At 34.8% G+C, this 21894-nt stretch overlaps 2 protein-coding genes across 2 annotated transcripts in view; one reads left to right on the forward strand and one right to left on the reverse strand.

Annotated features, from left to right (window-relative positions):
* Positions 1-13516, forward strand: LOC107036571 (phosphoserine phosphatase). Its single transcript, XM_015254608.1, has 6 exons — positions 1-132; positions 241-656; positions 5457-5591; positions 5757-5902; positions 10684-10845; positions 12824-13516. The coding sequence occupies exons 1-6, from the start codon at positions 1-3 to the stop codon at positions 12913-12915; spliced, it is 1083 nt and encodes a 360-aa protein (XP_015110094.1). The 3' UTR covers positions 12916-13516.
* LOC107036680 (ubiquitin conjugation factor E4 A) overlaps positions 13161-21894 on the reverse strand; it is a 20441-nt gene continuing 11707 nt past the window's right edge. Inside the window, exons 4-7 of the mRNA XM_015254796.1 lie at positions 20926-21793; positions 20204-20722; positions 18796-18958; positions 13161-15496 (exon numbers count right to left, since the gene is read on the reverse strand). Of these exons, the coding sequence (XP_015110282.1) occupies positions 15159-15496; positions 18796-18958; positions 20204-20722; positions 20926-21793 (1888 nt within the window). The 3' untranslated portion in view covers positions 13161-15158. The remainder of the gene's footprint in view (positions 15497-18795; positions 18959-20203; positions 20723-20925; positions 21794-21894) is intronic.

Genomic DNA, 21894 nt, shown 5'->3' on the forward strand with positions numbered 1-21894 from the left:
ATGAAAGATGATGAAAAATCTATGAGGAAATCGAGGAAAGAAAATGAAGTCGCAGTTGAAAAAATATCAAAAGTTATCGTTATTTTGCAAGAGCACGTGTCTAGTGCTGTCACAAGTGACTCTGCAGTTATGGTTCCTAGCGAGGGGATCTCCACACCGATCATTTCATTAACAACAATTAACTGAATAATTCGACACAACAACAAATAGACTCAATTTTAACGTCAACATTTCCCCGAGAATTTGCAAAATTTTCGATCGATTATTTTTGAGTTATTGAGCCTGCCCGAGTTATTTGCAGCGAGACATAAAAATGATTTGATCAATCTAGAGTTGTGGAGGGGGAAATCGACAGCTCTCCCACTCCTCGGTAGCAGTAGCACGATGGCTTTGCGCTATTTTACAACCGGCAATAGAATTTTTGCAGCAGTTCAACTGCGGACGTCAATGCGATCGTTTCATTCGACTCATTTTCTCGATTATTGTCGCAATTATAACAGTAAAAATCATTTAATTATGAATAAATTGGAGCACGTCAAGTTCGCGTGGAAAAATGCCGACGTCGTTACGTTTGACGTTGACTCGACTGTCATTCAGGAAGAGGGCATTGATGAACTCGCTAATTTCTGTGGAAAGGGAAAGGAAGTCAGTGAGTTGTAAGTAGAAACTTTAACCATTTTATTATTTTTTCTCGCTTCTCTCGGCAATTTTTCATGCGAATGGGGCATCCACTTGGAAATAATGGGATTAGAGAGTAGAAAGGCCGTATGGCGTGCTCTTATGTCAGTGGAGAACAGTTAGGGGTCTCTATTTGCTGTTATCTAGATCGCTGCAAATTGATCGATTGATTGTGAGAATTTTTCGAACGCTGTAAACATGTTTGCTGGGGTCTTACGACATTTGCGATGTGAAGTGTAATTAATTCGATGGCATTGAAATTTTCTTCTCCTTGAAATTGGTTTTTATCTCGAGGAAAACATTTTAACAAACCATTTTTTGATCTCATCTTTGTTGAGGGACTTGTGTTGAATTGTTTATTTCTCAGAATGAAAACAAACAAAAATGAAATAAGACGATTCTAATTAAAAATTTTTCGATATTTTTGTTGTTTTTTGGAAAGTTTAAAAAAAACGAAAACATTGATTCGAATTTTTCTAGGAAAAAATTAATTTGATCCGTTTTTTAGTAAAAAAAAGGTTGGAAAATGTAACATGAAAAAGGAAGAAATTTTGTTTATATTGTGAAGAGTTTTACGTTAGTTGTGAGAGATTACATAAGACTTCATACAATGGTTCCATTAATTATATGAATCGCTGGGGTCTTACGACTTTCTCGAGGGGATCCCTTTCAATTTAGTGGGATCGGAATAACGTTCAGTAGCGAAGCGGTATAACGGTTCAAGTCGATTTTGACTATTGGCCAGTTTTCAACGAATTCCTCAGAATCTAAGGCAGATAGAACAATTTTTGTTAAAATCTTTTTTGTAGCTCTCAATTCGTTCTATGAAAAAGATTTTAACGAAAATTTCGTTATCTCCCTTAGATTGGAAGATATTCCTAAAAAAATCAGCTGAGGGCTCAATTGACTTGAACCATTTTATCGCTTCACTGCTGCATTCTTCTAATAATGTTTCTCATCCGGAGGAGAATTTTTTTATTGAATTTTGTGATTTTCAAAACGGATGGAATCGCACGTGTGCAAAAATCGAGATATTAACTTGTTTATTGAATTTGTTTATTTCTAGGAACGGAGTTCAGGTTGAATTCAACAGCATTTTTGTATTTGATTGTTTTCTGTTTCCTTGTTCATCATGATTTTATCATTTTTGTTCATTAATTAACTTTCTTTGAAGAGTAAAACTAAAGATTTTTGTCGACTTCGACAGAGAAGTGATGTGATGAGCCAAATACAACAAAAATATCCACTTCGGTACTGAGTTATTTTGGACATTTTAATTGCTATAGTTGTTATGACTGACATTATTCGCGAATTTTTTAAAAATAGTTTTAGGAGGAAATTTTCGATATAACATTCCATATAGGAGAGAGTTCAATCAAAACATATAAACACGTTCATATAAAGTTTTCGAGATATTCCCGTCTTTTGCCGTTTTTTCATAAAAAAAACTTTGCAATCACTCTAGCGTGTGCAAAAATCGAGATATTAACTTGTTTATTGAATTTGTTTATTTCTAGGAACGGAGTTCAAGTTGAATTCAACAGCATTTTTGTATTTGATTGTTTTATGTTTTCTTGTTCACCCTGATTTTATCATTTTTGTTCATTAATCAACTTTTTTTGAAGAGTAAAACTAAAGATTTTTGTCGACTTCGACAGAGAAATGATGTGATGAGCCAAATACAACAAAAATATCCACTTCGGTACTGAGTTATTTTGGACATTATTTTAATTGCCCGAGTGGTTACGAGTGGCATCATTCGCGAGTTTTCTAAAAACAGTTTTAGAAGGTAATTTTTGCTATAACATTCCACATAGGAGACTGGTGAAATATAGACACTTGATTCTTTCTAGAAATGTTCCTAATTCCCCCCCCCCCCCCCTTCCCCACTTTCTCGAGGGAATTCCTTTCAACTTGATGCGATCGGAATGACCGCTCTTAGAATGATGTTTCTCATCCGAAGTAGAATTTTTTAATTGAATTTTTCGGTTTTTCAAAGCAGAGTTCTGGATAAATCAACAACATCTTTTGTATTTCATTGTTTTACGTCTTCTTGTTCATCATGATTCAATCATTCTTATTCATTAAGGGGAGATTGATTATGTGTGTCTAAAAACGAATAATTAGTGCAAAAAAACTAATGGTTTATTGTTCGTTTACCCTGCAAACGCTCAAAACGTTAAAAATAGTCCAGGGCCTCCAATTTTTGAGCTACAGAGCTTTTCTATTGTTTCAAAATTTTTGGCAAAATATGTGCAATAACAATTACGAATTCGTTTTTTGAAATTCAGCTCCTACACCGCTAATTTCGTTATTATTTTAATAAAAAGTTGCACCATTCATGTAAAATAGCCCGAAAAATATTTCCGAAAGATTCGAGAATATATTTTAAATATTTCAAGGATAATTTTTCTGCCCATTTTACATGAATGGGGCAAATTTTTTATACTAAACAAAACGAAATTATCTGTGTAGGAGATAAATTTCAAAAAACTAATTCGTAATTTTTATTGTAGACATTTTTTTGGAGGCTCTGGACTGTTTTTAACATTTTAAGCGTCGGCGGAGCAAACGAACAATAAACAATTAATTTTTTTGCACTAATTATTCGTTTTTCGACACATATAATCGATCGATTTCTTCAGTGCATGAGAAATCTCACTCCAATATCCCAAGAAGTTTACAACTCATAGTAGTCTCCCCTTAATTAACTTCTTTTGAGGAGTAAAAATTTAGATTTTTGTCCACTTCGACTGAGACGGAACGTGATGAGCCAAATACATAAAAAGTATCCACTTCGGTACTGAATTATTTTGCACATCATTTTAATTGTTGTACTAGAAATGTAATTTTTAGTACGACATTTCACAGATGAGAATGATTAAATATGGACACTTTTGATATTTTTTTGGAAATGTTGATAATTCATTGAACGGTTGATAAAGGGGGATTATTTTTTTCCTCGTAAAGTGCAATTCTGTCTCTTTGCACTGAGAGAAATGTTCAGTAAAAATTATGGAACTCACAGTTCGCTCAGCGATTACGAAATCGACTCAGAAAATTTAAGTGACGTATCGTAATTTTTCACAGGAGATTCAGGTAAAAATTACGGAACGCTCTGAAAAAATTCCGTGATTTTAGGTAAAAATTACGTGACAGTTCCGTAAAATTTCCGACAACCACATTTCACTCCGGAATTATGGAAAAGATATGTACTCTCCGTATGTAATGATGTGCCCAGACTGAGCTGATTTTATAAATTTATTTCGAAGATAGAAACTTTAAAAAAAACAAGCAGGGGACAGCGAGCATATGACAGCGCGCCATATGACAGCGAGCATATGTCTAAGTGATTTCTTATTTGTTTTCGCTATCAATACATTGACGGCGGGCTTCCGAATGGTCTGAAATATTACAAAAATTTATAGTTTTACAACACTAACTAGCAGTAAAAATTTCAGATATTGACTGCTACTTCCATGTGTGCTATGAAAACTCTAATGTTTCGAAAACTTCGTATGAACGGATATGCATATTTTCCGTCAAAATTTCAAGTTTATATCTCGATTTTTGCGTAACCTAACGTGATTACAAAGTTTTTTTAATGAAAAACAGAAAAACGGGAATATCTCGGAAACTTTGTATAAACGGGTACAAATCAGTAGTGAAGTGGTAGACGGAGATGAGTCGACTCATCTCCCAGTTGAGTTTTTGAGAAGTATTTCCAAATCTAAGAGAGATAGAGAAATTTTCGTAATCACATTTATTGTAGCGCGCAATCGGCTCCACAAAAAAGTTTATAACAAAAATTTTGCTATCTCCTTTAGATTCCGAGATATTGATTGAAAACTGGCCAATAGTCAAAATTGACTCATCTTCTTTTACCACTTCGCTACTGATATGTTTTGATTGATTTAGGTAGAAATCGGTCGAAATCGGTCCACTAGTTTTGAAGATTTTTTTCAAAATTTATTGTAGCATCAACCCTGATGGGTTATTTACAAAACAAAAAAAATGGTACAAAATATCTTTTGTCTAATACTAACTACTTGGGTCTAGGTAAACTTTTAACATTCAGATTTTTATCTTACATCTTTTAACAAATTGATGAATGATTTCCAGTGGTTCTAAATTTTTGGCTACTAGGAATGCAGCTATGGTGAAAGGTCTAGGACAACTATGTTTGATTAATTTTTCTTTCATTTCTTCTCGTTGTAGCTCGGAATATTCTGGACATTCCTACAGGACATGATTAATGTCCTGCACTTCCGTACCACAGCTGCACCCCTTTGTGTCCACAAATTCTACTCTCTCCAATGATTTATTCAAATGATAGTGGTCAGTACCCGCCCTGTTAACCCACACAACTAGTTCCCTAGGGAGCTTGGCCCGATGATACCAGGGTCGAGTACAGTTCTTCCAATAAGTTTTGAAGATATTTGCGGAAAACGATTCTAAAACGAATTGCTTTTTCCCAAAAGCTAGTAGATCGATCGGTCTGGAATTTTGCACGGAGCTAGTCCTCATTAAGACCTATAATCTGACAAAATTTCAGATTTTAGGGAATTACTTTAGTCACTTAATTACTCAATTTTAAAGAATGTGAAAATTGGACGATTACAATATGTTTCCATTCGGAAGCAAAAAGAACCCATTCAGAAACAAATTCCTAATTCATTAGCAATAATCATTATACTCATTCATTTGAAAAATGCACTTGTCCACGTGCAAAAAATTTCATGACATTTCTTCTCCAATTTTTTTCCATGTTTTTACAGAACGAAAAGAGCGATGCAGGGAAACATGACGTTTCAACAATCATTAACCGTGAGATTAAACATAATTAAACCAAGCTCGGAGCAGATCAAGGAGTTTATCAAGACACATCCACCTACACTGACTCCTGGAATCAAGTAAGTTTATTTTTTTCGCCTTCGCATCAATAAAAATTAAATTGTTGACAATTAAACCTTTTCAATTGGAGGATTCGTGTCGTTTTCACTTGAGTCTCACGCCCGGAATGAAGTATGGAATGTGTGGAATTCTAATTTTTACTTCCAATTACTTGTAAATTGCAGAGAGCTCATAGATGCACTTCACGCGAAAAATAAAGAAGTTTACCTAGTTTCCGGTGGCTTTCGCTGCCTTATATCACCGGTTGCCAGACGATTAAATATATCTCAGGATCACATACACGCAAATAGACTTAAATTCTATTTTAATGGTGAGTAATTTTGATTAGTTGATTTTATGTTGTACTTCATGCATTAAAATGTCAAGTTTCACACTCTCATGAAATTCGTTTTGAAAATAGTTAATTTGGGAAAAAATGGTGGAGGAAATTGAATTCCTCGTAGGAAATTATTTTCTCCCGAAATGAATAATTATTGAGCCAACTAAAAAGATAACGAGAGTGAATCCGTCAATTTTATGGATTTTTCGGTTGATTCCAATGTTTCAAAAAAGGAGCAATTCAAGAGAAAAACCCATTCTTAAATGAAATTTCATAGATCGTTTGGACTAGGGGGAAAATCATAAAATCTCAAATTTTTGAGCAACAGAAGGACCAGAATTTCCCAACTTGGTTGAATTTTCAATCGAAATATGAATATTCGGTACCAAATTGAGTTGTATCTTGAATCAGTTGAAAATTTTTATATTCAAATTCAAACATTAAAGGTTCAAGTTTCACACTTTCATGAAGTTAATTTTGAAATTAGTTAATTTGGGAAAAAATAGTAGAGGAAATTGAATTCCTCATGGGAAATTATTTTCTCCTGAACTGAATAATTATGAAGCCAACTAAAAAGATAATGAGAGTGAATCCGTCGATTTTATGAATTTTTTTTTCAATTCCAATGTTTCAAAAAAGGACAATTTTAGGAGAAATTATCATTCTGAAATGAAATTTCATAGACCGTTTGGACTAGGGGGAAAATCATAAAATTTCAAATTTTTGAGCAACAGATAGACGAATTTTCCAATTCGGTTGAATTTTCAATCGAAACATGAATATTCAGTACCAAATTAAACTGTATCTTCAATTAATTGAAAATTTGTATATTGTACTTCAAGCATTAAAATTTCAAATTTCACACTCTCAGGAAGTTCATTTTGAAAATAGTTAATTTGGAAAAGACATAGTAGAAGAAATTGAATTCGTCATAGAAAATTGTTTTCTCCTGAATTCAATAATTCAATAATTATTGAACCAACTAAAAAGATATTGACAGTGAATCCGTCGATTTTATTAATTTTTCTTTTGATTCCCATGGGTCAAAAGAGGAGGGATTCAAGAGAAATGATCACATTCTTAGAAAAAAATAATTACATCGTGAGTATCCTATTTTGTGATAAAACGACATTAAAAAATATCTCGAAGCACAAAATTATATTTGAATTGGACAGTCCAACCTTTTAAATAATTTTTTCATCCGTTTAGTCCGTTACCAGTTGATAGTTGCTAAACGAGTGTAGGATCAATGCCATTTTCATTGTACCCATTCTTTTAATTGCCGATATTTCAGTGAAATATGAGGATATTACTATAATTTATGCACTTTTATGAAGTTTTTAACTATTCGAAACCTCAGTCAAGAGATTTTTAATCCCATTGTACTATTATAACGGAGATATCAACATTTAATAATTGTTTTTTAACTTGCGGCTTAAGAATGCACTCTGTCGTGGCACCAGTTGATGTGAATGGGATTTTTCTCTCTTATTACTCAATAAATCACTCTTTGGTGGCCGTTGGTGGCTTAATAAATTGTTGGAACTGTTAAAATCATTAAAATGTGATAGCTGGCAGCATCTGAACGAGCATAGGTGCATTTACGTTCGTTCAAGGTATATCCCAACACAATCGGACCTAAAAGTTAGTCCCTATGGATTTCCGTAAAAATGCTAAATAACTTAATTTATTGCATTCTCATAAGTTGAGTTTTTCTATTCTCATGTGTTGTTGATGTAGGCAACAATAACTGTCCAACTCAAATAAGACATTATTTGTTAATTAATTTTGTGAATTAAATGTGGAATGCTGTCACGTCATTTTCATTTTTTAGAGTTGAGTATCGCAGAAACTATGCAGTACAAAAATTTACAAAAAATTCACTGTTTTCGAAATTTATCAATCTGTCACCGATGAGTTTTTTAAGAACATCGTAAGAACTGTTTTCTCATAAGATGGAAAAATCGAGTTCGACTCATAACTCCCGTTTGGCTTATGCTAAACTGTGTAGTACAGCTAGTTAGCATTTTTTTCAATAGCTGGGGACTATTATAAACATTATTTATAAAAAAAATGGAAACAATCTTGAGAAAAACGTATTTTTAAGGGGTAACAGAAGAGCATCGTTTCCTCGAAATTTTCGAACAAATTTCCTGCCCAAAGTTATTAATATTTTTCGAAACCAAAGTATACTGATATTCATCATCACCTCCTGGAGGTCAATGTGCTTTAATTTGTAAAAAGATCGATAACTTTGGGCAGGAAATTTGGTCAAAAATTTGGAAAATTAGCGGTATTCTGTTATCCCTTGAATCAGCTCTACCCTTCGGCGAGGCTACGCTGCACTTTTGGATATTTTCAGTTTTTAAATTTTTCAACTAAATTGCATGGAAAAAATTGGAAAAAATTCACACCCAGTCAGTATTATCTAAATTAAATTTCGCAAAATATTGATATTTTTTCAAACATTTCCCTCTTATAAATAAATAATGAAACTTTTTTGCAAAACGGCCGATTATTTTTTATAAGGTGTCAAAAAATTTCTTGATGTTTTTCACTTCTAATGAAAAGAAATTCAGATTTTAATCTTCGATTACAATGGAAATGTTGATTTTCACTTAAGACACTGGGTTAACTCCTGATTTTTAAACTTTTTTTCTTTGAAAAACCCAAACGATTATTAAATTGAGAAAAAAATTAGAATTCCGAATCTAATCGAGTTTTCTGCAATTGTTTTGCAGTTTTCAATAATCTTTGAATTTACCGTAAGGATAGAGCTACTTTAAGAACATCTCTACTGAATTCACAGTCGTGAGTCGTGATTCTGGTCATCTCCAGCCATTCCCTCTGATTAGCAACGTTTCTTCATTTACCAATCAATTCATCGTAATTATTCCAGATATGATCTTTGTTATTTACTTTTATCATTTATCAAATTATATATCTATAATACTAGATACATCGCAATCATTTAATTTCATTTCATAGTCAATAATCAAGAAAAATTCATCCGGGGTAATTTTCGGACAAGAGATTTTTTTCTGAAATGAAATTTAGCCGGAAAAAAATGCTCGAATCACCCAGTCACAAATTTTGTGGCTCTCAAATTTCGATAAACAGAATGCAGAATGAAGCGGCGTTTTATTATCGAATTCACGCGAATCTTCGTGGGATCCCCACTTATGTAACCAATAATTGCGTTATTCCCATTAAGATAGAGCCAGAGTTTTTTTTCACTTATTCATTAAGCCAGAATCCTTGATTGAAAAATTGGGTGATTCCCCGAAATTCGGGGGGCACAATTTATCGGAATCTCGTGGCTCAATTTTGGCACACGTGCGTTCCGATAAGAGGCGCAAGTATTTTCCATAATCGAGTTCGTTATCTATTTCCTGATAACTTGTAATTAAGATATAGATGTGATCGACTTACCCGGGGGAATTTATGATAAGTGGAGTCTAGAGATTGAGTCTCTTGACCTTCCTCATTCGTTGAGAGTTCAAGAAATTTACCGATTATGATAATTATTAGAATCGAGAAGTGAGTTAGGAAGTTTCAAGCATATTATTTTGGAGATATCTCTGGATTTGGTAAGTTAGGAGGAACATGTCGAGAAATTTCTCCTGAACTCGATAATTATTGGCACAACGGATCTTTTCATTTAGGAAATTTAGAGGAAATATCAATTCCGTTCATCGAACTAAGAAATCTCAAGGAAAATACTGGAGAATATAATAAATATTTCTCTATTCTGTGTTGAAAATTGTTGGCTTTAGCAAAGGACAGTTTCACTGAAATTTCAAGAGATTTCATCATTAAAAATCTACAATTTGACGGAAAAATCTGTGGAAACTGTGAATTTCTGTTCAATTAAAGCCAAACACAAACACTCGTTCCACTTTTTCCTATTCTCCCCTACTACTAAGGGATTATTACCATGTTAATTCGCTGAAAGGGTCCAGAATTCCTAAAGGAATAACCATGGACAAATTTCGTCACTCTCAAAACGAAAAGATCTACGAATTGAATAGTTTAGAAAAATCAAATTGATTCAATTTTGGGTAAAATACCAAGAAACATTTCTGTAGGGAACGAAATTTCCGAAAATGCTCCTGTATTCATGTGATATTCGCAAACTAGACTATAAATTTTTTTTCATCACGCTGTGTGTAAAGTGACATTTTACGCACGCTCCACGTGCGTAAAACCCCACTTCCCACACATGGTGATGAAAAATAGGGTTCGATACTCGCGGAAAAAATGTTTTAGACTCGTGGGATTATATCACTCGCCCTCGACCTGTGCTATAAACCTCCCACGAACCCAAAAACACTTTTTCTGTACTGCTTCTCACGATTTCTCGTCTGGGAATTGGTATTACATACTTCCCAAACTCGAAAACTTGAAAATCACTACAGAAAAATATTGTTCCTGGGCTGTTGCGATGGGGTTTTTTTACTCGTGTGGCGTTGGCCTCCGAGCCGTAGGCGAGGCCGGAAAAATACTATTCCGCAATCGTATCGAAATAGACTATAATTTCACTCCTTTATAGCTAAAGCTCAGGACCAGGAATGCGAAATATCACGCATCACTTTCGTATGACGGATCATGTCACACTTGCATCTCTAATTTCCGTCCGTCTCATGTCACATTATTTTTTCGCATCCCTGCTCTGAATGAAAAATTACTAACTTCCTTCCACAACGGAAATGGAGAAAATTTTTCTGTATTTTCTTCGAAGACTTTTAAATTTTGTTGTTCCTTCTCACCAGGTGAATATGCAGGATTTGACGAGAATGAACCGACATCGCGGAGTGGTGGAAAAGCAATCGTGATCAAACGATTACAAGAGAAACATGGATTTAATACAATTGTTCATGTCGGGGATGGTGCCACGGATATGGAGGCGTGCCCACCCGCTACAGCTTTCATTGGTGAGTTTCCATAATTTTTCAGCATTTTGGGAAAAAAACGTTACGAAACCTTAGGAATAAGACAAGGAATTACTCTGTAAAAGAAGTTTTTGGACAGTCTCTTGTAATTGAAAATTTTTGAGCAACAGGAAGATGAGAATTTCTAAAATTAATTGAATTTTCAATCAACACATGAATGTTCAGTACCAAATTCCAAGTTATTTTTACCTAAATTTTTCTGATTTTCATTCATTTTTACAGAATAATTGAACTGAAATCAACAGTTATTTTCCAGTTTCCATTGATTTTTTCATGCTGATATTTTTCAGTTCTGAGTTTTCAATAACGACGATTGCTTGGAATTTCAGTGGAACAAAATTGCTTGACAAAAATTTCCCAGAAGTGCACCGGAAATTTCAGTCGAAAAATTTTCGTAAAAAATTCTCATCTTCACAGAGAAGATTCTGTGATCAATTTTTCTAAACCTCTTCCTTTAGAATATATTTGTGATTTTATTCTTTTTATTTTACTCTCAATATTTTTTATTTTATTCTTGTGGTTAAAAATGGATGAAATTCTCGCCAGGGAAAGTAGCTTGCTTAGTAGCTTCCACCTTGCTTCACGAAGTTTTCGATGAGAATTCTATCTCTTTTCTGTATTATCTCCGGGCTATTTTACTCGGTCAAACCTTAGATGTTTTTTAAGGTACAAATTACATGGAAAGCAGAATGCTATATGCTATCTTTCAACTTTCCGAACCTCTATACGAAGGAAACAATTAAATAATTAACAATGCACAAATTAAAAAATTCGGAGGCACACGGACTCGAACTCAGGTGGGGGATGATCCCACATCTCCAGTTTGCCGGACTGGTGCTCTGCCAATTGAATTCGGTGCGCCTTCGAATTTTTTAATTTGTACATTAACTATTTAAGGCCCGGGTGTACTATCTTTCGAATGTCAACTGGATTTTTTTTGTCTTTCGTAATCCAAAATTGTCAATTGAGTGGTACTTCATGTAGAAATTCCCAAAAATTATGATAGAATGATAAAAAAAATTGAAAAAATTCTGAACTTTTTCAAAGAGCGTTTTTAATTGAGATTCAGAATGAGTTGAAAAAAGGGGAAATTACAAATATCTGATTCGGTGTGGCAAATTATCTATTAGCTGTCATTTTCCATGGTGGATAACAAAACACTAACTCCTCATGGGAAGTGACAGCTAGGTATCTCAATTCTCAAAACAGTGGTATGTAGCCATCTGCCATTTTTATGTGATAAAAGTGTGATTAAAAAATTCTCCAAAATATTACAACTTTTTTCAGAGAGCCTTTTCCGTAATAAATGTCTCCGTGCAATGTGGGAAAAAATTTACGAAATCAGTCTTCCCCCTGCATGATATTGGGTGACAGGCCACCATTTGTCACCGTAAATCAGATACATTTTTCAATTTCTTGTTATTCAACTTATTCTGAATATAAATGAAAAATGCTCTTTGAAAAAATTAAGAATTTCTTCTATTTTTTTTTTATTATTCATTCATAATTTTTCAAAACTTCTGCATGATGCAGGACTTAATTGACAATTTCAGATGACGGAAGATGAATAAAAACATCGAAAGATAGTACACCCGGGCCTTAATTGTTTCCTTCGTATAGAGGTTTGGAAAGTCGAAAGATAGCATATAGCATCTTGCTTTCCATGTAATTTGTACCTTAAAAAACATCTAAAGTTTGATCGAGTAAAATAGTCCGGGGATAATACAGAATATTAATATACCGGTCGAAATAACATCTCTCATTGGAGTCTATCTCTGTTCCTTCCAATGATTTTTAACAAAAATGTAAAAAAAATACAAAACTAATTGGAGGAAATCTTAGAATACGTTCCTTGTCGAAAATTCGATTTCTTGAAAAACAACGTTTTATGATATTTTTTCATCTCCAACTGAAACCGAAAAACAGGAAATTAAATGGTATTCTTATCTTTGAAAAACAGGATTTGGTGGTAACGTTGTCAGAGAGAGTGTGAAAACAAATTCCCTGTGGTTCGTCGAAGACTTCCAGGAGCTGATAGATGCCCTGGATTAACCCCCACTTCATCGAGATTCACTAGAACCTCGAGAAATCTTTCATTTAAGTATTAAAAACAAATGAAATTTTGTTTGTACTCGAAAACGACAAGATATTAATCTTATCATTCCTGACGGCCAAAAGGTGACGCAAGATATCAAGGATTAATATTAAATATTTCAATTTTATATCTAGAACAATGAAAAATAATTTTTAAAAATCAATTCATTAAGACAAAGTGAGAGAAAATGAAAAACTTCGGATTTGTTTTTTCTTTCATCGAATCATTTTCTTTACTTAAAAAGATTTATAACACATTTTTATGATACACAAACGTTGCATAACTAATATTAATATTTCACAATTATCAAATTGCGAAACGAAACGATTTTTAAACCAATTTTTACTGTACATATACATCATATCATCATAGGTTTGATAAATTTACAGAACGTTGATTATTTCTATTGCATGTCGATAAATTGTCAAGAGGCTGAATGTATAATTGAAGGTTTGAAATTGTTCCATGTAAAAGTGAAAGCAACTTTTCTGACCTGGTGGAATAACTAATTGATACTTGAGATTGATAAAATAAAAAATCTTTCAACTAAACCGTTAATCATGTTAAAACTGCTGTTTCTTCTTACGGATAATTGTGCCATCGAGCAATTACAAACAATGAATTTCGTCAATTGTTCGACTTTCGGAATGTTTTAGGAATGAAAAGAAATTTTTCTAATGTATCATTCACCCGGATTATATGACATTAATCAAATTAACATAAAAAGGAACTGAATTAACAAATTAAATATTCTTTTCTGCGTTTTTTGCTGCTTAAAAAATCGTGAATTTAGTGTTGAAAATGATGAATGGATTTCTTGTGTTTCGGTTTCTCAATGGCACATTTAGACAGTCCCCCTCCCTCCTCTCTAAAATTGAAAAATATTACGAAGAATAAATAGAAACGCATATGGAAAAATTTTGCAGAACCCAGCGCTTGCTATGAGAGATGCTATTGAATTTTTATTAGATTACATTATTTCTACTGAAGATTATGTAGCTTCATTGTGTAATTTTTTCATAGATATTTAATTGAAAAAAGTAAATATTTTTTAGTGATTTCTGTCGATCTTTATTTTTCTATAGAAACTTTTGGGCATAAATTATCCAAGTTTTTCCCCCTCTGTATCTCATTATGAAATCCAAGAAAAAAAAATTGGAATAATCATGCTCAAGAATTTTTGTAGGAAAATCAAGATTAGAATCAAATAGAATTGGTGCAGAAAACAAATACTATCCTTCGATAAAATTCTAATAGAAAAGCAAATTCAATAGATTTTCTTAGAGAAAACATTAGGTTTTTCTTTCAAATTTTTCCAAACGTGAAAATTTATTCCACAATTCTTCGAACATACATGAAAAAAAAATTAACGGAAGAACCCAGCGCTTGCTATAAGAGATTCTATTAAATTGCTATTAGATTCCACTAATTCTATTAGTTTTATTTTATTGGAGATTATGCAAATTTATTGTGCCATTTTTTCATAGATATTCAATTAAAAAAAGTAAGTATTTTTTTAGTGACTTCTGTCGATTTTCATTTTTCTATAGAAATTTTTGGGTATAAATTATCCAAGTTTTTTCTCTCCGTTTCTGATTATAAAAACCAAGAAAAAAAAATTGGAAAAATCATGCCCAAGAATTTTTGCAGAACACTCAACATTTATAAACAAAGCCTAGTTTCCAATAGAATTGGTGCAGGAAACAAATACTATTCTTCGATAAAACTCAAATAGAAAAATGAATTCAATAGAATTTCTTAGAGAAAACACTAGGTTTTTCTTTCAAACTTTTCCAAACGTGTAAATCTATTCCATCAATTCACAATTCTTCATTAATGGTCGTTTCCCCATTTTCATGAATTTGAAAAGATCTCAAGTAATTTTAAAATAAAATCGAATGTAGACTCATGACAATAGCATCGACGATGGTTTTTTCTCAATTGTGCCATTGAAAAATCCTTCCATCAATTATTTTTTTGTTATTTATGTGTCTTCAAATATTTTCAAAAATAAACCCATTCGTTAAAAAATGATAGAAACCAATGGAATTAATTAATAAATCGAAAATGAATGGTTTTGCATCGGTTTTCAATGGCACATTCGAACGTCCCTTCTCCCCTCCCACGATTTAAAAAATCAATTCCCTTAGAAAATCATTTACTGACGTTTTCTAGTCATCTTTGTACACTAGAAAGGAACTTACGACGATCTTGACTGTTTTTTCGATGCAATCCACTCTTGTATTTTATTTTTGAGGTCTGTGTCGGATTTCACGAGGTCCATGGTCAGTGGTGAACGATTAAATGGATCAGTTTGGTCGCTCAACAAATGCCTGGCTATTGTTTGACGATCTACCGATATCTTTGAAGAGGGTAGAATCACTGGATCTGTCATTAGGGTCGACATAATTGGGTCCAAAAATTCGTCTGGCGCGTCGGTCAGTATCTCCTCCTCCTCTCGTTTTATGTGGGCTGCCTCTGCCACGCGTTTTGAGAAATTCTCAAGGTCACCCAGAATACCCACTCCGCCAATTCGAACTGAAATTTTTTTTGTTAAACTCGTTAGAAAATGCCACTTCCAAAAAAGACATGAATTATTTTTGCTTCCGAATGGAAGCTCTGTAATCATGATTTTTTTCGATTTCCTAATTTTCGGTGGAAATGCCTAGAAATGTCATGAAACGGGAAGAAATGATGTTTTTAAAAAATGTCTGTATGTGTGTAGGCATGTGTGTGCACATTCATGTCCGGTTGTGCAGAACTGTCCCTATAACTCGAGACCGATGAAAGCAAAGACGCTGAAATTCTGGCTGCTAATTGGTACTACTGATAGCCAAATTTGTGCTAAATTTCAGCTCGATCGGTTGAGCGGTTTCTGAGATATAGCGATTCCTCAAAAATGTTTTTTTTCCGATATCTCCTTAACAATGCGACGGATTCCAATTTTTTTTCAAACTACTCGTCATGATGATAGCTATTCAATTGGATCGAAAAAAGACCATTCCACCCCGAGCAATGTAGTTTTATCCTCGTTTTTTCGTTTTTTCACTGAAATTGCTTGCATGCATGATAACTTAAAAAATAATTGAGTTAGAAACTTGAAAATTGGTATGATTTCAGGGCTTACGATAACAAAGTTTGACATTGTAGATGAACGGAATCGCACCATTAGTTTCGGAGATATTCAACTTTGTATGTGAAACTCTTTTGCTCAATATCTCAAAAACAAGTGATTTCCACTGGACCACTCGACTGGAAATTAAGGGGGTCTTCGCTTTTTCCTGGGTCGAAAAATCGATTTTTTTTACAATTTATCATTCTATTATTATTCTAAAATAATGTAGAAAAAGATTTTTTCTGAAATTCCGAATATTGACGGAGTAATAGAGCCCCAAAGCCGAGCGCGTACAGGTAGGCAGGTGCATTATGGTTGCAGCATAACAATAGAGTTTTTCAGCGGTCCCCCTCGGTTGGGGACGTGCTAGATTGGATAATAGGGGAGGGGAGCTCCTCTGGAAAACTGTTGATATTCGATAATCTTCATACCTGTGACCCTAAAATTTGTTTCCAATGAATTTTCCGGATAACTTGGTTTGGAATAGACTTCAGTCTATTCCGAACCCTCGAACAGGGTAGTTGATTTTTGTAGCATAACTCTCGAAACAATAATAGACAGAAAAGGATCCCGGTCAAGTCCCAATAATAATCCGCGAAGAAAAAAACGTAAATTCTGTGGTAATAAGTATACCAAAGTAGGTAACACATCATTCGCAAGTGCATCAGCAACTAAACTACGGAAGAGAGTCGCAGAAAAATTCGATATTACCGACAATAGCCATTATTGTCTCATTAACTTTATAACAGTTTTTTCCGCTATTAGTAGTGCAGTGATTTGCAAAGATTGTAAGGGTGACATGAACTTTTCGAAAGGTTCAACTCGTGGTTTGGGATTTCGTATTGTTTTGCAATGTCGATGTGGCAAAAAAGACGTACCTTCCAGCCCTATGATAGACAAAGCATATGAAATAAACCGTCGCATAATTTTTGTGTTTCGACTTCTTGGTGTGGGTTTGGAAGGTTTGAATCTTTTCGTTGGACTTATGAACTTAGGAGTGAGTGTCAGTAATACTTTATATTACTCGTGTTTGAAAATTATTCATGAAGCATCGGAGGGGATACACAAATATGTCACACGTGCGGCGATTGAAGAAGAACAAGAATTGAATGACGGAGATAATCATTTGACGGTATCAGGCGATGGAACGTGGAAAAAGAGAGGCTTCCAATCATTGTTTTGAGTTTTAAATCTGATTGGCCAACTGACAGGAAAAGTCGTTGATGTCGAAATAAAGTCGAGCTTCTGTCAAGGATGCAAAATGTTGAAAAAACTGGAGGAAAAGGAAATAACTCAAAGAGAATATGATGATTGGATGAAGGAACATGAAGAAGTTTACCCGCATAATCATAATGGAAGTTCTGGAAAAATGGAAGTTGACGCTATGGTTGATATGTTCAAAAGATCAGAAAAAAAATATGGAGTTCAATTCTGTCATAAACCAGCTCTTACCGATACAGTACTGGCTGCAATCAAACCCACATATGAAGATTTATCCAAAGATGAGTTATTGGTAAGGTGTCTAGGGGCGTACACGCAGAATAGTAATGAAAATTTGAATTCTTTGATCTGGACCTTCAGGCCTGAGCACCTGCATTCAGGGACGAAAATTGTGGAAATAGCAACATACCTGGCGGTTTGTATATTCAATGATGGATTTAGGTCAATTCAGAGAATGATGGAGCAAATGGGTATTCTAATGGGTCCCCGTTGTGACGGATACGTGGTTCGAAGGGATAAACAGAGAGTCGATCGCTCGGAGAGGCGTGTCTCTGACGCAGCAAGAATTGCACGAGTTGCCAAAAATGCCGAAAAATGTGCAAAACAGGATTTTTCGAAAAAGAAGAAGGGGCATTATATGGCGCAGGAATTGCTGATTAAGTGTAAGTATTTGATTTTGTTTTGTATCATAATATCTCCATGAATGGAGTACTGACCCGCCTCACCCGGAAGTGCAAAGGCGATTTTCTCGGAATTAAATTTCCAAGAATTTCCCAGAACTGTTCGATGGATATTTCAAAAAGATTATTCACCAATCAATTTGAAATTTTTACCACCTATTTGACATCTACAGATCTCTTGCTCTTAGAAACCTCAAAATAATAGCTTGAATATTTTTAATTTTTATATAAAATTTTCGTGTCGAATTTGCTCGAGAAAATTGGGCCTTATCCGGAAAGGCAAAATATTTCATCATTTTTTTCATTCATCCTATTTATTTCACTAAGGGACAGTGCCAGATGTTCGTTGAGTACTAAAATATAGAATTTTCTTATTTCAGATGTGTTGGAACCTCATCAGCCCCGGTACAATCATTAAATCAGAGTTGGGGCCCGTCAACTTCATCATCCAATCATTAATTCCAGATAGTCCGGGAAGAGGAAACGTTTTGTTATTTCACGAGTAGAAAGATAATAAAAAATTGTAACTTTGATTTTCGTGTGAAATAAAAATTGTGGAAAAGTGGGCATTTTCACCGCTCGGAAAAGCGCAGACCCTCTTAAGGAAGAAATCACCAGAAATAATTGGAAATCACTGGAAATCAAGTGATTTGCTAAGCAACCAGCCCCTCGGTTTAGAATAATCATCCTTACCACAAAATTTCCCAAAAAGATGACTTTAGGAAATTGATGTGAAAATAACGGAATTCTCCTTCAATTTTTTGGAGAAAATAAAGCGTGCAAACTAGATAGCATTAATATTTTAATTCGGAATCTCTTACCCAATACGTTATCAGCCAATTTGAATAAATCTGGTCGGTAGGATCTTCCATCCTGTGAAACAGCCAGTGTGAAATTCTCATTCTCCCCCAAATTGATGTAAATTTCGCAGATGTTCAGCACTAAATTTGCTGGGTTAAACTCATACTCCTTCTGGTCTTTCACCTGGAAACCAAGAAAATTGTGTAACCCTAAATTGTAGAACCCGGAATGCCGAATTTTCAGAGATGATTGAACATAATTATCCATACAAAAATCTATTTTCCCTCGGGGAGGCCCGGGCAAAGTGGAACGCTCTGTGTTCTTCTTTAAGGCGTTTCATTCGAGAAAGGTAATTAATTATATTTATTTTGAATTCATATAGGATGTTTAGAATCAATGTTGGATTCTCTATGAATTTTCCTACAATTTTTCTAGATTTCCTTTTCAAGTTATCGCGTAGATGGAAAAAGGTCATACAAACCTAATCTAGAGGAACATAAAATCTGGACGATTTTGACTCTCTAGAATCATTTTAACCCAATTTTTGACAACAGCTGAGTTTTCGAGGAATATCTCCAAATCTACGGGAGATAATTAAGTTTTTGTAATGACCTTTTTTTATAGAGCGAATTGAAAACTATAAAAAAGTTCATGGCAAAAATTTTGCCATTTCCTTCAGATTGCGAGATATTCATTGAAAACTGGCCAATAGTCAAAATGTACTTAAACCGTTTTACCGCTTCGCTACTAATTTGAATCTCGATACTGAACGGTTAGAAAGCTACTTTAAGCCTAAAAAAAATTCGAAAATCTACTTTTGGAAGATTTATGAAATAATTAAAAAATTGCAATGTTTGAAAATTACGAGCATTTTCTACAAATCTGTAGCGAAGTGGTAAAACGGTTTGAGTCGACTTATCTCCCAGTTGAGTTTTTGAGGAATGTTTCCGAATCTAAGGGAGATAGCGAAATTTTTGTAATTACATTTGATGTAGCACTCAATCAGCTTTACAAAAAAGGTTATAACAACAATTCTGCTATCTCCCTTAGATCCCGAGATATTCATTGAAAACTGATCGATAGTCAAAATTGACTTGTACCATTTTACCACTTCGCTACTGAAATTATTTATAAGCAATCACTTTTCCACCATAAAAATCATTTATTTGGATAAACACCGAATAATAATTCTGTGCAAAATGCAATTTGAATGACGCTAAATATTCACGATTATTTTCAAATTTATCTGACGCAATTTAATTGACAAATTTGATGATTGAATCTATAGTGTGGTCTGTACCAAACTATAGAAGATACTTTAATATCCCTAATCAGTATTTGCCCCTAAAAATTTCTCGAATCATCATCAGTCTCAACCCCCACCCCACCAACTGCAAGAAATATTAATTTTAACAAGTCTCTAACTACCTTCAAATTCCTTTTGTTAGGTCCCACCAGTTGCAGCAATAAATAATTCAGCATGGAGGCGATTCTGTCGACCATAGTACTGTGACAGAAGATGGATTTGATCTCACAAGTGAGCATCTTGAGCGTGGCAATGGTTTCCCTCCCCAAAATATTATCGAATCGTGCAGTCATGCCAATGTGTTGGAGATACCCAACTTGTTGATCCCTCTCGTGCTGTGGCAATTTGTCCCATTCCCCGTTCTCCCTCGCATTCAACATCGTCTTTAGCTTTGCCATGTTACTCAGCGCTTCGTCCAGCAGGAAAACAGCATCATTCATTAATAAATTAATAAACCTGAGGAAAAGTGGGGGCTGAACTGTCTCCATATTGTCCTCAGCCTCGATTGCCAATCTTTTGAAATTCCTTCTGTGCTCCTCTATTTTCCATAAATAATCCATCACAATGTACATTGGCCTGCGATAGTTGAACTTCTGCTCGAATTGGACACTCTGTCCTGTCATTTCTATACTAACAAACACCTGCAACAGAATAAATAAAAATCTCAACTGATGGTTCTAATGAAGATCAAATTAATGAGAAGACTGAAATGTTTTTGTTGATTAGAGACCATGAGGCTCTCTCAGGAGTATTGTTTATCATGGAGTACTGATAACAATAATAATTTTCTATTCCGTAGAAAAGAACCTGCAGCACTGAAAACTCTCAAAACTTGAAAAAATACCTGTAGCAAATTCCGGACAATTTCTTTTCTATGCGGATGTTGAACAAACAGCTGCTGCCTGTGGAATGTCCCGAGTGTCGCCTGCAGGTGATTATTGCCATCCTCTTGAGTCGGCAGAAGTGCCTCCAGCCCCTCAGCCAAATGCGCCCTCAAGTGCGGATTATAGAGCCTCTGTGGGGACTCCATCAGTCCCACAATTTCCGTCAGGATGGGCTCCAGAAAATCCGCGCCGTGTTCCTCGAAGGTATTTGGACTCAATCTCCTCAAGAAACACACGAACCTCATGGTGTTCTCCACCACGAACTCAGGGATACACTTCAAAGTGTCTGGAACAGTCTCAGGGAGTGGGAATGTGATTTTCAGGGGCTTCATCGGTGCGAATGTCCCCTGGTTTTCATCCAGGGCTAGATTGACGTTGACCTGCATGAGCCAGTGGGCAGTGGCAGCATGGAACTTGGCCAGGAGCTTCAGCATCTCTGGAGCAAGTAGGCTAGCTCTCAAGGACAGATACTTGGTCATCTCCATCTCCATTCGTTGAGTTATGACGTCGAAAACCTCTGAGGAGCCTCCAGACTGGGCGTCGTTGTAGACTCGCTGAATCCTGCTGAGGTCTTGGTTCGTCTTCATCAGCTTCTCCAGGACCACTCTGTACCCCAGGTCCAGGGAACAATGAGTCAGGAAGAAACACTCGGTGACGAAGGTGAAGGTCTTCGCTACTGGTCTGGTTTCGTTCTCCGAGGGGGGGATCAGGCAGGTCTCTCTGCTCATTCCCTCCATGTGGACTCCTCGAGTCTTTGAGTCCTCCTCGTTCAGAGGCTCAGCTGCACAATAGGTCGGGTCGATTTTCAGGATTTTTGGGTCGGTATATCTGAGGAAAAGAAAAGAGTGATTTTTAAATAAAGGAAAGTAGTTGAAGTAATCTGATTTTGAGATTTCGTTTTTGGGGGGGTTTGAGAATTTGAGGCAGGT

The sequence above is a fragment of the Diachasma alloeum genome, unplaced genomic scaffold (assembly GCF_001412515.2).
Source record: "Diachasma alloeum isolate Michigan unplaced genomic scaffold, Dall2.0 Dall_scaffold_00210, whole genome shotgun sequence".
In the NCBI taxonomy this organism is placed as follows: domain Eukaryota; kingdom Metazoa; phylum Arthropoda; class Insecta; order Hymenoptera; family Braconidae; genus Diachasma; species Diachasma alloeum.

Bases quoted from the DNA above. Each gene is read 5' to 3' on its own strand.
- LOC107036571 (XM_015254608.1), top strand. From the start codon at position 1: ATGAAAGATGATGAAAAATCTATGAGGAAATCGAGGAAAGAAAATGAA. The intron at 5,903-10,683 runs GTGAGTAATTTT...CCTTCTCACCAG, and splicing joins ACTTAAATTCTATTTTAATG to GTGAATATGCAGGATTTGAC. The intron at 10,846-12,823 runs GTGAGTTTCCAT...TTTGAAAAACAG, and splicing joins ACCCGCTACAGCTTTCATTG to GATTTGGTGGTAACGTTGTC.